Source organism: Capra hircus, chromosome 28 (assembly GCF_001704415.2).
Source record: "Capra hircus breed San Clemente chromosome 28, ASM170441v1, whole genome shotgun sequence".
Taxonomy (NCBI): domain Eukaryota; kingdom Metazoa; phylum Chordata; class Mammalia; order Artiodactyla; family Bovidae; genus Capra; species Capra hircus.
The window spans coordinates 18,749,156-18,763,770 of NC_030835.1; the positions used below are offsets into that span (position 1 = coordinate 18,749,156).

A 14,615-nucleotide genomic window follows, 5' to 3' on the forward strand; every position below is an offset into this window, starting at 1 on the left:
TCTGGATCCCCTTTCATACCTTCTGAAATCTGAAGCATGGGGCCTTTTTCCAATTCAACACAAACGAAAAATCAATCAATCAACAAAAAAGCATTCTCTCACATTATTCAAATTCAGGAAATGTCTCCCCTACATCAGAATCTTCTCTTCCATTCTCCCAGCTCCCCTACACCCGAGGACAGGTCCCAGGGGCTGGCTGCCCATCACTTGGCACCCTGTACTCACCAATGTGGTGGGGGACCTTCTCCAGCTCCTCAATCTGGATGTGCCTGGCACCTGCTGGGATCTGCACCAGCTTGAGAGCCCCTGCCACAGAAGAAGTTCCAGAAAAATCATGAGCATCCTGAACTGGGAGCATCACACCCAGCATCTCCCATCACCCCCGCTCCTCATAGGTACCCAGGAAGCTCAGTTTCCTTATCTATAAATAGGAATGAGCCCTTCTTTACAAAGTGCTGAGAGGATCACAGTTTACGTAGCTTAAAATGCTCTATAAAAACTATGGATTCAGTGTGTGTGTCACTTGCTACTATTTCCCACTGTCTTGACCCTCCTCTTCTCTCCTGAGGTTCCCCTCTCCCCTTTCTTCTCATACTTAAAGCCACTGTAGGGGATTTAGATGAAACAAGCTGTGAAGACCCAGCATTAGGGGGTCCCCATGATCCTCCCGATCCAATGCCTGAAAACTAACATTTCTCAGAACCATCAACTTTCCCCCAACAAGGAGAGACAAGGCAAAGCTGAAGCACTCCCAAAGGGGAAATGAATCTAATTCAAACTAAAGTGTAAAGGACTAATATCTGGCCCTTTTCAACAGAGGTATGGAGAGAAGTCAAGGAGCTTAAAGGACCAGGAGTTCAAAGCAGGAAGCACTTCCGTTAAAAAACAACAACCACAAACGAAAAAACAAGGAAAAGATGAGGCTACAAAGGAAAATTGCTAGTCCAGCCTGGGCCTCATCTTTAGACCTATCTCACCCTCACTCCCACCAACAGGTCCAGGCCAAGCTGAGTCCCTATGACCCACAGTGCCGAGCAGGAAATGCTTCCGAGCTCCTGAGCCCAGAAGAGGCACAGCCCACCTGGATGGTGAGGGACCACAGTCAGGGCAGAGGCTCCAGGGCCCCCTCTCCCTGCCTGAACTGTGGCCTGGCTCAAGCAAGGAAGGGCTCAACTAGGGACGGCTCATTCTCTAGGGCCCTGGCTGGACCAGAACCCCACTGCTCCTGGTCATCCGCCACCCCCACCTGCTCACCTGCCTGCTTGGAGGCCTTGCCCAGTGTCCCCTTCACAGTCCTGCAGTGGGAGTTGTCGCCACCACAGACCCCACACTTGTCATCGGCCTTCATGGACCCCACTTCCTTGTCACAGCCGACAGGCTGAAATCAGAGATGGGGTCAGCAAAAGGAGGCTTCCACATCCGCACTGCTGCGTGCGGGTTGGCAGCCCCTGGCCCCCCCTCCAGTCCCCAGACATGTAAGGACCGTAGACTGAGAGGCATTCCTGGATGGGACTCTGCCACAAACATGCTATGTGACACAGTCAAGCTCTGAAACCTAGCCGCGCCTCTCTCCTTGAATGAGGCTGGGCAGTGACCCTTTCCAGCAGCATCCCAGAGTTACGCTGAGGACGAGACGTGTCATGGGTGGAGAAGGTGAGGTGATGCCTGTCTTCCCAGGGAACAGAAGGAGGAGGAGGCACGGCAGCCCTCCAGTCTCCTGGGGCAGGCAGACGGTGGGTGGTCCAGAGGGGGCCACCTACCACACACTCGCCGCGGGCACAGACACTGTACAGGTCCCGGTAGCTGCAGCGAGTCCCATCATGGACCACCTGGTTCATGAAGACCACGTCCCCTGTGTCCTCTGACTGGCAGATCAGTTCACACTTCTGGGCGTCTGTGGGGAAACGGAACACACTGAGCCGGCGGGGCTCCCAGAAAGTGGGCTGGCCTAGGCCGACACTAGCGCGTGGCCGGAACAGGAAGTCCCAGGGGCCAGCTCTGGGCAACGCAGGGGGAACTAGGTGTGGAGCTGGGCATAAAATCCTGCTCTGGCACTTAGGAGCCATGTGACTTTGGGTAACTTATCTGACCTCTCTGAATCTCAGTTCCTTATTTATTACCCCCATCAGTAAAATGCCACATCACGCTGTTAAGAAACAGCAAGTGATAAAACAATAACAACAATTAGCCAACACTTAATGAAAGCTTACTATGTGCCAGACTTCGAAAATCTTTATACACTCTTGACGTACAACTTTAAATGCTTTTGGGAATTAGCTAATTTAAACCTCTCAATACTCCCCAGGAAGTATGTTCTAGCATTACAGAGGAGGAAACCAAGGACCAAAGAGGTTAAGGAATTTGCTCATGGCCATTCAGCCAGCCAGGAAGTGGCAGAGCCAGGATTCTAACCCAGGCTGTCTGGTTTGGGCCAGACTCTGCTCTGATCTCTACATACACATCACCAGTCACACATATGATAGTGAATCTCAACATGTCTGTGAACAGTGGTCTGGGCTTGGGCTTACAAAATGGAGCAGCAGCGACGGAGAGAAGTAGGTCCCTTCCGGAGCTCCTTTCTAGTTTTAACAATCAAATGTTCTCTGTCTAGGCTATTAATGTCCCATAAAAGTAGGTTCCGGAGAACATATAAACATTTGCTGTGTTTCTTAGAAAAAGGGAGATTGGGGTTTAGCTAACTTCCTGGAATTTGTGTAAAAGTCCTGGGAAAACCCAAAGTCCAACCGTCCCATTGACCTTGCAGCCCTTCTCCACCCCGTGTTACAGCAGCCTGTGTGGGTTCTGGATGGATCTGCAAAGCTTCCAAAGCAAAATTTGTCAGGAACCATCTGGCTCCTGGCTCCTCAACCCTAAGGTCCCTGTTGCGCAGTGACATCACGTCCCAACACTCAGGACTTGAGTCTAGAGTCCTAACATCCAGTATCATTTTGGATCTCACACAGGAGCAGCCATACTTCCAGTGGGACCTGGGCCAGGGGCCGAGGGGTAGGGAGCTTTCACCCTCCCAAAGGCAAGACCCTGACCAGTACACCTCAAGCAAGGGGGTTTCCAGGCAGCCCCGAAAGCCAGCCAGCAGTGGCATGGAGGTGGGAAGCTCCCCAGACTAGGGGGAGTCTAAGCAGGGAGGAGACACTCCCTGCAAGCATGTCCTGGAGGAGTCTGCGCGCTGGCAGGCAACACACAGGCCCTCTGAGGTCCCTTCCAACTTGAAGACCCTCATTCTAAATGAGAGCTGAAGGAGGGAGGGTCTTGCAATGGACACTTGGAAACCAGGGCTACGAGGAGGAGGCCCTGGGCTCAGGAGAGCAAAGGCCATTCTGATCAGTACTGCCTGAGGCCGAGGGCTGGCTGGTAGGGAGTGAGCATCAGGTCGTGGAAGGATCATGGAGAGGCTGGCCAAGCAAGGGAGATTCAGAGGACAGCTGAAGGTCCTTCCAGCCTGAAGGCACTAAGCTGGCGTGAGTCCCAACCCTTCACTGGCTTCTCTCTGCCGCCACGAGTTACTGTTGTTCAAACACTAAGTCATGTCCAATTCTTTGAGATTCCGTGGACTGCAGCACACCAGGCTTCCCTGTCCTTCACTCTCTCAGTTTGCTCAAATTCACGCCCATTGAGTCAGTGATGCTATCTAACCACCTCATCCTCTGCCACTACAAGAGACATCACTAAAAAAGCTCCAAAATAGATAGGCACTGGCTTAGCCCCAAAGTTCTGACCCCCTGCATGAGTCCCACGGCCTGTGTCCAGGGCAGTTTGGAGGGGCTCACAGGTCCCATTGACCTGACTTTCCAATCATTTTCATTAACGCCTGAAACAGCAGTACAATCAGTAAAAACCTAAAAACATGGTCAGTAATAGCACTGAGCTTCTCCGGACACTGGTGATGCAAGGCGAGGAATGCCTGCACCTGTATAGGGCCTTCCGCACACGGCAGGACATGTTTGAAAGCACCCACCCCGCCACCAGCACTGCCTCCAGCCTCAATGGTACTTCTGGGCCAAGTGACCCCTGCTCAAGACATTGCCCTCGCATCAGCCAAGAAACAGCATAAGAATTCAAATCCAGGATGATTTTCATGACGATGGCGGGCCCACAATGTATACAGTGCAAAGGTCTGCACAAAGGCATGGGGCAAACCTGGCAACTGCAATGCCCCTTTGGGTGCCGCCACTGTCCCTCCATCTCTATTGGTGGGCCAGGCATAGCAGGCCCTGCCTGGGAAGATAAGGACCCAGCAGATGCCCAAGGCCACGGGGCGGGAGGTGGAGGGAACAGGGCCCCACTCACCATCGTCCGGCTCATAGGGGATCCAGCTGTGCTTGGCGTTCTCGTGGACATAGTAGGAGTTGCGCTTGGCACACTGCTGGGCCCGGAAGTCCTCATAGGGCCCCGGACACTCCTCGCTGTTGCAGATCTGGTACTGGAACATGGGCCCTGAGCACATGCGGCCTCCGTAAGCTGGGCTGGGACAGGCATAAAGAGACTGTGCTGGCTGGAAAGGCTGGACGGGTGGCAGGCTTTCCCATAGCCACCTGGGTGGCTCAGCCCTTTAGAGGAGCATAAAAAGGGGCCCCACTAACTTGGAAATTAGGGGGGAACCGCACTGTGAGGGCTGCTGAGCTCAGAGTCTTTTGGTCCCTTCAGGCATATGCCACCCATTTGTGTGTTTGTGTGATCAGAAGAAGAGAGAATGAAAGAAAGAAATGGGGCAAGAGATGGGGTGGAGAGGAGGAAGACAAGAGGGAAAGACTGACCGCTCCAGCTGGCCTGGAAGAGAAATCAGTCTTCCTCATCTGCGCATATTCTTTCACCCGTTACACAGGCCTGACACACAGTAGGCCCCCAACACACGACTCAACTGCTCTCATTTGCATCCACTTCCATTTAATACCACCATAAACTAAGGAGTGGTAAAGGAGACTTGGGTTTGGAGTCAAAAGATCTAGCTGAATCTACACCCAAGTCCTGCTATGCCTTAATTTCCCCTTTCAAGGAGGGACCATAACACCTCTTATTTTATCTACCTCCTGGTGTGTCTGTGAAGAATAAATTTTAAAAAGGTATCCTTAAGCAATCTGTACTCTCGTCCCCATTTAATTAAAAGGATTCGGTAAGATTACGGGCACAAAGTATTCAAGTAAACGGGGTTACTGGAACTCTGTACAGAGGTGCAGGGAGGGTTATGTGGGTTTATGCACAGGAGTGCTGAGCACCCCACCTGGCACAGAGAAAGCGGTCCATACCCTGGAATAATTAGAACAGAGGCCATCCTTCATTAGTGCTTAGACTGTGCTGGGGAGAGTACACATAATATTTCATTTAAGCCTCATAAAATAAAAATAGTTATTTCAGAGCAGTTTAATAAACAGGAGCTTCAATCAAGGGAGTAACTATGTGCCATGACCGGGAGATGGTTTATCCAGAGTGGGCACCGCTGGCCCTTTCTCTAACCTAGCTTTCATACCCCCAACAGCCTGAAGTTACAAGGCTGTTCTCTTTGGCTCCTACTTGTAAAGGGTCAGTACAGCCATCTGCCATGGGAACAGGCTGCTCCAGGAGGCACTGAGAGTCCCATCCCTGGAGGTATACACACAGCAGAGTAGGAAGGACTACTCCTGAAGATGCTGGAGAGAAAATGACCACCACTGAGCCTCTGTGATCCTAGGACCCTGCCGTTCTGAGGTCGCCATCACATCACTCATTGCTGTGAGGGCTAGGCTGGCCCTGCCACACGCAGGTTCTGTATCCCTGGTTCCTGGGACCAGCAGACCCACAGGGCCAGACTGGGCAGCCCTCAGCTCCCACGAAGCTGTTCTAAGCAGGCTGCATCAGCTTGGGAGATGGAGGCCATAAAGAGCTGGTGCTCAGAGGTACCGAAACCACTGGAGGGGAACCCCATGGAGAGGATAAAAGGGAGAAATAGATTGCTCCCCCAGGATGCTGAAAAATGGAGGGGGGGAGGTAAGGAGAGGATTTGACATTAGAAAGAGATAAGAAAAATTGAAGAAGTTTTGCCTCATGTAGAAGGAAACAGACTCGGGGAATTTATTCTCCTAAAGCATGGCTAGTGAACAGTGTTTTTTCAAAGTTTAGCTAGAGGATCAGGGTCACAGAAGGGCTTGTTAAACTGACCAAGCCTTGGGCCCACCCAGACTCTCTGCACATGAGATACTGAGAATCACCAGCTCAGACCCACTCTCAGATGTCAGACCCAATGGGAGATGTCTGACTGAGGTGGAAGTGATTTGGTGCCTGCAACAATTTTGGGTCCTCATCTACCAGAATATGTAGCCACCTGCAGGGGACCTCTTCTTGGGCCCTGCCCCCCAGTGCCCCACCCCTCCAAGCCCCTCAGGCCCCTGCCCTGCCCACCTCAGCCAAGTGCACTCACGGGGGATTGTCACAGCTCCGGCTACGGGATCGAACCCCGCCCCCACAGGACCGTGAACACGACCCGAACTTGGTCCAGGAGCTCCAGCCTCCATCCTGGCCATAAGTCTGCTCCGGCGACTTCCAGATGCAGTGACCTTTGAAGCACCACTGGGATGGAGCAGAGGGTGTGAGGTCACCCGGGAGCCACTGCCATAGAAAGTGCCTAACTGGGTATTGTGGGTGAGCCCAGAGAAAGGGATGCTAAGAGCACCAGCCTCGGGGTTACACGGAATCCAACGCCTACTGTGCGCTGAATGACCCTTAGCAAAGAATATCCCTTTCAGAGCCCACTCCTCAGCGGGACAATGGGGATAACAGCACTCGCCCCCAGGGCTGCCGTGAGCACTCACACACGGCCCTCCACTAACAGCAGGTGATATAACAATGATGACAGGAGCTGCAATTATTTGGTTTACCACCCCCAGAGGCACAAAGAGCTGATAAGGAAGAGAAGACATAATCTTCCCACACAATCTAGAGTTGGTCTTGGCTCTGGACCTCGAAATCACCATCTGGGACCCCAAGCAGGTATGTTCATAGGAGGGAAGCCAGCTACCCAGGAGGTCCAGCCACACAGCGGAGGGGGTATGCCTCAAGTTCAAGAAGCCCGGGTTTGAATCCCGGCTTGGCCATTACTAGCTGTGTGTGGCTTTGGCAGAGCTTCACCTTGCTGAACCTCAGTGTACTTGCCTGGTAAATGGGACTGTTCTCAGAACTGAAGGCAACCACACTCACAAAGGCGTCAGCACAAGGCCAGGTGCAAAGGAGAGCTCAACACAGGTTAACTCCCGTCCCTCTTCTTGTTGGGCCATAGGTAAGAAATACAGTAAAGCCGTCCAGGCCATTTGCAAGAGAGAACTCAGTGTTTCTCAGCCTCAGAGTCACTAGGGGAACTTTTAAAACTCCGGATGTCTCAGCTTCACCCCCAGACTGAGTCAGACTCTGTAGGGATAGAGATTTTTAAAAGAAGCTCCACCCATCTGTGAAGGGGCAGACCATTTACAGATGCGAGTCTGCTGAGGGCCAAGGGTGAAGGGCAGAGGACAGGCCAGTGGGGGCAGCACCCTGCTTCTTCCCAGTGCCCTCATTTGCTTTGACAGGACTCCAAACTTCACAAGAAGCCTAGGAGAGGGATGTGCTTGGTTAGAGGATGGCCCAAGATAACCACACAGAGCTGCGGGGAGAAGCAGGGCCAGCAAGAGCAGAGGTGGGGTTTCAGACCTCAGCTCAAGACTCTCAGACCTGGGGACCCCCTGAACAACTGCCCCCCCCCCCCCGCTAATCACCCTCTGTTTGAGCTCCACAAGTTCCCTAATCAGCCTCAGCCTCACTCTCCTCATCTGTAAAATGGGAGTAAGCATGCCTGCTGATGCACTATGAGACAAGGCCAAACTTGGTCTCTGTAGCAGCTAAAGACTCTGGTGCCAGGGAGGAGAGGGGGTGTGTGTGAGTTCATGTGAGGGCTCCACACCCATCTGCCTGCATGCAAGGCTCACCCTTGTCCCACACTCCCACGCCGCCCTGGCCACCATGCATTCACATCCACACTGGGTGGAGGGACAGGTCCCCCTGGGGGCCGGCACCCAGGAAGGCACTCTGCCTGCAGCCCCAGCCCACAGCTACCTTGCCTGGTGCGCACTCAGTCCCGTCCAGCGGGGGCCCCTTCTTGGTCTTGCAGAAGTATGGGTTGTCGGGGTGGCTGCACCACAGCTGCTTGCAGGCCTCGAAGGTCCTGAACTGCGCGGCAAGGGGGACAGGGTCACCGGGCTGGACTGGCCCTCCAGCTCTGGCAAGTTGTCCAGGGGAACCAACGGTGACAGAGAGGGGGCAGGGTGTGGATGGGCGCGGAGGCCACACTGCCAGGGAGGCAGGAGGGGCCCATCCAACCAGAGCCCCGCACGTCCGCCAGCTCAACTCCACCCCAAGTGCCAGTGGCCTCCAGCAACCCCACAGAGAAGAAGGCACCAGCCCCAGCCCACACGCCTCTGCTCTCCCCTCCAAGACCTCCCTCCTTGCCTCGAAGAGGCCAGTCTGTCACCGAGCAGGGACCAGGGTTTGAGGCTGTGGGGAGGCTGAGTCTACTGATGCCCCCTGAGCTCTGTGCCTGTGGGGGGCTTGGAGGGAGCTGGCAGTCTAGCCCAGATCCTGCAGCACCCAGACAAGGTCAGGACTCCCATCTCCCTCTCATATAAGGTTGGGTGGTGGTTTAGTCGCTAAGTCATGTCCAATTCTTGCGATCCCATGGACTATAGCCTGCCAGACTCCTTTGTCCACGGGATTTCCCAGGCAGGAATACTGGAGGAGGTTGCCACTTCCTCATATAAGGCTGGTAACCTTATATTTCACATTGTCTAGGTAAGCCTCAATCTCCTTTTCTCTATCATCCCCTGCCAGCCAGACTCATGTCCTACAAACACAGCCTCTGGGCATTGAAACCCCATTTCCCAGATGCTTCTCCACCCTCAAAGAGGAGACCAGGTGTCCCAGTGTGGCCTGGGCCATGCACAAGATTGCCACACACAGGGCCTTCAGGTCCTGCAGAGCTGAGGAGGGGGCTGCGTTCCTGCATGCGGGAGGTATGACGGACTCAAGGCACCAAGGCCTGACCCCTTGGGACATCCCCCTTGCCCTGGGATGTCCCCTTCTCTGAGCCTCTGCCTGGGCCCTGCTCAGTGGCTCTTTGATTCTCCCCTGGGGGGCTCAGCTGATTGCCAGGCTCCAGGCTCTCCCTGCCTTGTTCTGCAGGGGAGGACAGGGCTCTGCTCCCTTTTATCTATCATCTCAGGCACAGGGCAGAGAATGGAGGGAGTATGCAACTGACCCCCTGGAGAGAGATTACGTGGGACAGAGGAGAACTTCACCAGGGTGGGAAGTCTGCCCCAAACATCCTGCCAAACATCCAGACAGCTGCTGCTGCTACTGCTAAGTCACTTCAGTCATGTCCGACTCTGTGTGACCCCGTAGACGGCAGCCTACCAGGCTCCCCCGTCCCTGGGATTCTGCAGGCAAGAACACTGGAGTGGGTTGCCATTTCCTTCTCCAATGCAGAAAAGTGAAAAGTGAAAGTGAAGTCACTCAGTCGTGTCCGACCCTCAGCGACCCCATGGACTGCAGCCTACCAGGCTTCTCCATCCATGAGATTTTCCAGGCAAGAGTACTGGAGTGGGGTGCCATCGCCTTCTCCGCCAGACAGCAGAGGGTGGCAACTATTTCTCTACCAGCCCAGAGCTAGTACCTGATCTGACACACAGGCCACCTGGCAGATAAATGCCCCCAGTGACCAGCCTGGCCTGCCAGGACCCCATCGGTGCCCCACCCTGTCCCCATCCTTCCAGGCATTTTCTAGCCCCCTCACACAGTTTCTCCCCACCCCTCCATGGGACTGGGTGCAGTGGGGACATAGCAGAAGGTGGCAGGGCCTAGACCCTGGTCATCCTGTATCCCCCTACGGTGGCTCCGTGAATGACCAGCCTGGGACCCAGGAGGCTGGTCTGGCATCCTGGCTGGCAGAGGCCATAGGAACTCACCGCCGAGCAGGTGTGGTACCCGGTGCCAAAGTCGAAGCGACACTGCTCATCCATTGAGTAGTCAATGCCAGGCAGCTCCGGGGGCTGAGGCCAGGCAGGCGCAAAGGGATCGTCAAGGAGACAGTCGTAGGAGCTGCGGGCAGAGGCAGGGAGTGAGCCGGGTAGGGCAGGAAGGCCCCATCTCTCCCTTCACAGAGGAGGGTGTGGGAACCAAGCTAGGAAGGCCTGCAGGGGTGCGCCTGCTGCTCTGCGCTGGTTGCTGCGCTCTCCAGGGAAAGTGGACCACCCCACAGGTGGCCCTGCTTCCACTCACAACCATGTCTGGGCTCCGAGGCAAGGCCACCAGGACCAGCCTTAGGCATGCAGCCTGTGGCTTTCTTAGAGGGCCCATTCACCCACATCACAGAGTTCACGCCATGGCCCAGAATAAGGGCTGGCTCCCAGACAGCTTGAGTGCTCACTGCACTGAGAGACGAAGACAAATCAGCCCACCGTGTGGGACATACGCTGGGCCCCAGCCAATCGCTGCAGAGTTTAGTGACAGTATCTCTGCCGGCACCCACCCAACCCAAATCCACTCTGCCTTGAGCTCCCAAATCCAACACTCGTCTTGGGCCTCCACGCCCCCGGAGGCCCAGGAACTGACCAGCAAAGCTGGACTGGAGCGTGCGTCAGGGGCGGGATGGTGCTCTGAGGGGAGATGATGGGGGAGGCGCAGAGGCAGAGGGCGGAGGTGACCTACGGGAGGTAGCGGCTGAGCTCCAGCTTGCTGCAGCGAGACCAGTGGAAGCGGTGGAAGGCGGCCTGCACCAGGGGCGCCATGACACTGCCCAGGCTGGTCTCATCCGCACAGCCGTTGGCCTGGCCGTCATGCTCCATGCCGAGCCTGGAGGTGGGGGAGCAGAGAGGGCAGTCCTGAGTCACACCCGGGAGCCCACCCCTGGGAAGACGAGCAGGTGGGCTGGAGACTGCCCTCACCAGGCTTCAGACTGCGCCTTTTGGCCTCAGTTTCCCCACTGTGCAGTGGGGAGAGCCACGCCACTGGATGGAAGCTGAGGTCCCACATTGCCCCTCAATCGGGCTGAGCTCATTCTGCCTTCCAGCCCCCTCCTCAAACCCTCCCTAACGTCCTCACGGTGTCTGAAACCAGCTCAAGCCCCACTCTGGCCCTGGGACACCCTTCCTGGCCACCCTGCCCAGGGGCTGTCTGCCCACAGCGGGGCCTCCTGCACCGTGGTTAACAACTTTCACACCATGCACTGTCTTCCCTCCAAACCTGGGGCCTCGTGCGCAAGGACCAGTTTCATTCTGTTCAGTATGACTTGGCTTACAGCGCCCTCCCTGTGTACCAGCCTCTTTAGCTTCTTCTAGACCTGGCCTTACAGAGCTACGTGTGTGGTACCCACCTGCCATAAAGATAGTTTAAATGTAAACGTTTGCTCTTTATAGTTAGTGTGCATGCTAAGTCGCATCAGTCATGTCTGATTCTTCATGACCCCATGGACTGAAGCCCGCCAGGCTCCTCTGCCCAAAGGATGCTCCAGGCAAGAATACTGGAGTGGGTTGCTGTGCCTTCCTCCAGGGGATCTTCCCAACCCAGGGATCGAACCCGCCTCGCTTACATCTCCTGCACAGGCAGGTGCGTTCTTTACCACTAGCACCATCTGGGAAGCCCTTTAGAGTTAGTATGTAACACGAAGCCCAAAGCTTCTACATTCTTACACGTTCCCAGACGTCTGCATCTGGCCTTGACCACTAGACAGACACGTGGGCCTCTGAACTTGACCTTGTCTCTCTGTAGGCAGCGGCTCTGTGAGTGAGGAGTGCCCCCTGCATACAGGAAGACAAACTCCTGGCTCTAGAATAGGTGGAAGTATTGGCTGCCAGGGCAGGAAGGGCCCTCGGAGATTTCCCCAGTGCCAGCCTCTGTGCTGCAGCTGAGGAAATGAAGGCCCCAGAGAGGAGGTGCCACCCGCTCGGCGAAGGGCAGGGCTGGGGTGAAACTGCAGGGGTAGGCAGATGCGGAGAAGGGCACGGCTGACTGTGGGCAGCAGGCTTGCCCTCGCAGCTGGCCCACTCCTTCCCATGTCCTTCCAGCTGCAAAAAATGGCCCTTCCTCTATGCCTTGGCTAGGAACAGGCAAGCTGGGGGCGCGTCCCTTAGCTCTGCCCTGTGGCCAGACAAGGCCAGGGGGTGTGACCATGACAGCTGTGTGTCATTGCTGGACACTGGATGGTGGATTAATTGTTTTCTCCCAGCACATAGCGTCTTGCATGCTTTTGCGTCCCGTTCTCCACGGAAGCCCTATTTCTAGAACAGGGCCTGGCACACAACAGGTGTTCAAGATATACTGGTTGACTGAATGAATGAATACACTCTAAACCAAATCCAGGTCCGAGGATCACGTAAGCCAGCCACCAGCCTGGCCCGAGTCCTGGATCTACACGCACCTGTTTAAGATGGACTCTGGCCAGCCCTCCACACGTGAGCATCAGGGAGGGCCTCGAGGGGTGACTGGATGGAGGGACAGAGGCCCCCCAGAGAGCACAGTGCTGCCTCTGAGGGGACACTGCCACTGAGCTGCCAAAGGCAGGGCCCCGTCTGGTCTCCCACAGCCCTGGGATTTGGGGGCTGGGCCCAAGGCAGACCCAGAATTGCTCTCTGGGCCCTGGGGCTCCCTCCCCCTCAGGGCAGCTCCTCTGGCATCTCCCAGGAGCCTGGGATGGGACTCAGAACTAGGACAAAACCTCCCATTCCCACAGACCTCCTTGGAGCTCAAGGCACAGTCCACCCTCCCGGGGCCACTTACACGTGGCCAGTCTCATGGGCCACCACGAAGGCCGAGGAGAAACCGTCTTCGTGGTTGAGGGCACAGCTTCTCAGGGGGTGGCACATGCCGGTGACAGGCGCGTACCCTGCCGGGGATGGGGAGAGAGGGCAGAGAGAGGTCACACGCAGGTGAGGCAGGACGCAGAGAGGTCTGTGCCGAGCCAGCCACTGCAGGCACGTCTGGATCGGATCACTGCCAGACGGTCCCAGGAGGAAGAAGGATTCTTGCAACGTCTTGCCCTGTATGTATGCAGCTGCAGCATGGCACCTGGGCCAAGCTGCCCCCGCATCCTTCCCTCCTGGCCTGCGGCTGCCTGCGCCTGTCAGCCCCTCCTCTAAACAAGGCAGCGTGCCCAAGCCTGCGCACACCCAACTTCTAAGCTGCAGCCAGCCAGCCGGTCAGTTGACAAGCTCCACACATCTGAGCAGTGTGACAGCTGGCAGTGTGTTAGACACTATGGGGAGAACAGAGGAATCAGGTGCCAGCCCACACCCCCTTCCTACAGCACATCCACACCCGTGAGGGGCAGACACTTTCGCAGGCAGACCAGGGTCAGGAGGTTACTTAGGGGTGGGCCTGGAGGGCTGGAGTTCCAGGAGCTCAGAGGGATGTGTGGGGATGACTGGGAGTCCTCCAGGGAATGGGTCTAATGGAAGGGGTTGAGGGGACCAGGGAATGGCTTATGAGGGGCCTAGAGCTGGGGCTGGGGGAGAGGTGAGAGACTCTGGGGAGGTGGAGGTGGACACGTGGAGCGGAGGACATGGGCAGAGTGAAGACACGACTGTGCAGGCCTCAGGAGACACGGGCAGTGCAGGGGGCCAGCGCACCGCAGCCACGGCGAGGCCAGCACTGGCTGAGCGGCTCTGTGTGAGAGGCTTATGATCCAGGGGGCTTCGTGCCCGCCTCCCCAGCCTGTAATCGTCTGGGAGGGCAGCCTGGGCTGGGGAAGACCTCTGAAGAGGGGGCAATGGTAGAGAACACTCCATTCCCTGGGCTTTCAGCCAGCCAGGACCAGACAGCTATCCTCTGTCTTCAGAACTGCCAAAACCCTTTCCTGAGATGGTCCTGCGGGTATAGAGGTTTCTGGGGTCCTGTCTGTCCTGGAGGTTTGGATGTGCTCAACAGCACACACGAGTACACACGCGTGGGTGTCAGTGTGCACATGTGTCTGGGCAGAAGTGCACATTTGTCTGTACATGTGTGTGTCAATCTGTGTGTGTATAAGCTCACCTTGGGGATTCCAGGGATTCAGATAAACAGCCCTTTGGGTACAGGCTGACCCTCTTCTAGCACCAGACCAGAAAACACTAAGAAGCCTTCAACTCGGTACCTGGAGATCCAATCTGAGTTTCAGCTCTGTCCCCTCTCTGCAGTGGGGCCTGGGCAAACCTTGTTGCCACTCTGGGCCTCGGTTTCCCCTTACAAAAAGCTAGGGGCGGGGGTGGTGATCCAAGCTTCCTGAGTTTGCAGAGGGCACTCAGCCAGCCTCCATCACAGATACTGCATGCATCCCTCAGGCCTTTTAGCAGCCTGGGAACAGAGGACAGCAAGTATACTCCTATTTCCTCCACTCCACAGTGGGGAGAGTTCTGGGGATGAGTAAGCTCAGCTCACTGGGCTGCGGACTCATGGATCAGCAGAGAGAGCAGGGCCTTCCTTCCAGAAGTCCAAACTGGCCCTGTTGCAGGTTCCCCACGGCCAGCTTCTGAAGACGGAAGGATACAGTGTGGGCAGGAGCACCTTGAAGGTCACTGAGACCCTCAAGCAGCCAGGTCCCAGGATGGTGAGCACAGGGCCAGAGCCTG

The 14,615-nt window shown here is 55.9% G+C and overlaps 1 protein-coding gene across 4 annotated transcripts in view; it reads right to left on the reverse strand.

Annotated features, from left to right (window-relative positions):
* Positions 1-14,615, reverse strand: part of ADAMTS14 (ADAM metallopeptidase with thrombospondin type 1 motif 14) — a 97,640-nt gene that overhangs the window by 16,771 nt on the left and 66,254 nt on the right. For all 4 annotated transcript variants that reach the window (XM_018042583.1, XM_018042581.1, XM_018042582.1 and 1 more), the window contains exons 7-15: positions 12,790-12,895; positions 10,723-10,866; positions 9,981-10,113; positions 8,077-8,190; positions 6,413-6,561; positions 4,309-4,484; positions 1,761-1,894; positions 1,255-1,378; positions 226-306 (exon numbers count right to left, since the gene is read on the reverse strand). In XM_018042583.1, coding sequence (XP_017898072.1) covers positions 226-306; positions 1,255-1,378; positions 1,761-1,894; positions 4,309-4,484; positions 6,413-6,561; positions 8,077-8,190; positions 9,981-10,113; positions 10,723-10,866; positions 12,790-12,895 — 1,161 coding nt within the window. The remainder of the gene's footprint in view (positions 1-225; positions 307-1,254; positions 1,379-1,760; positions 1,895-4,308; positions 4,485-6,412; positions 6,562-8,076; positions 8,191-9,980; positions 10,114-10,722; positions 10,867-12,789; positions 12,896-14,615) is intronic.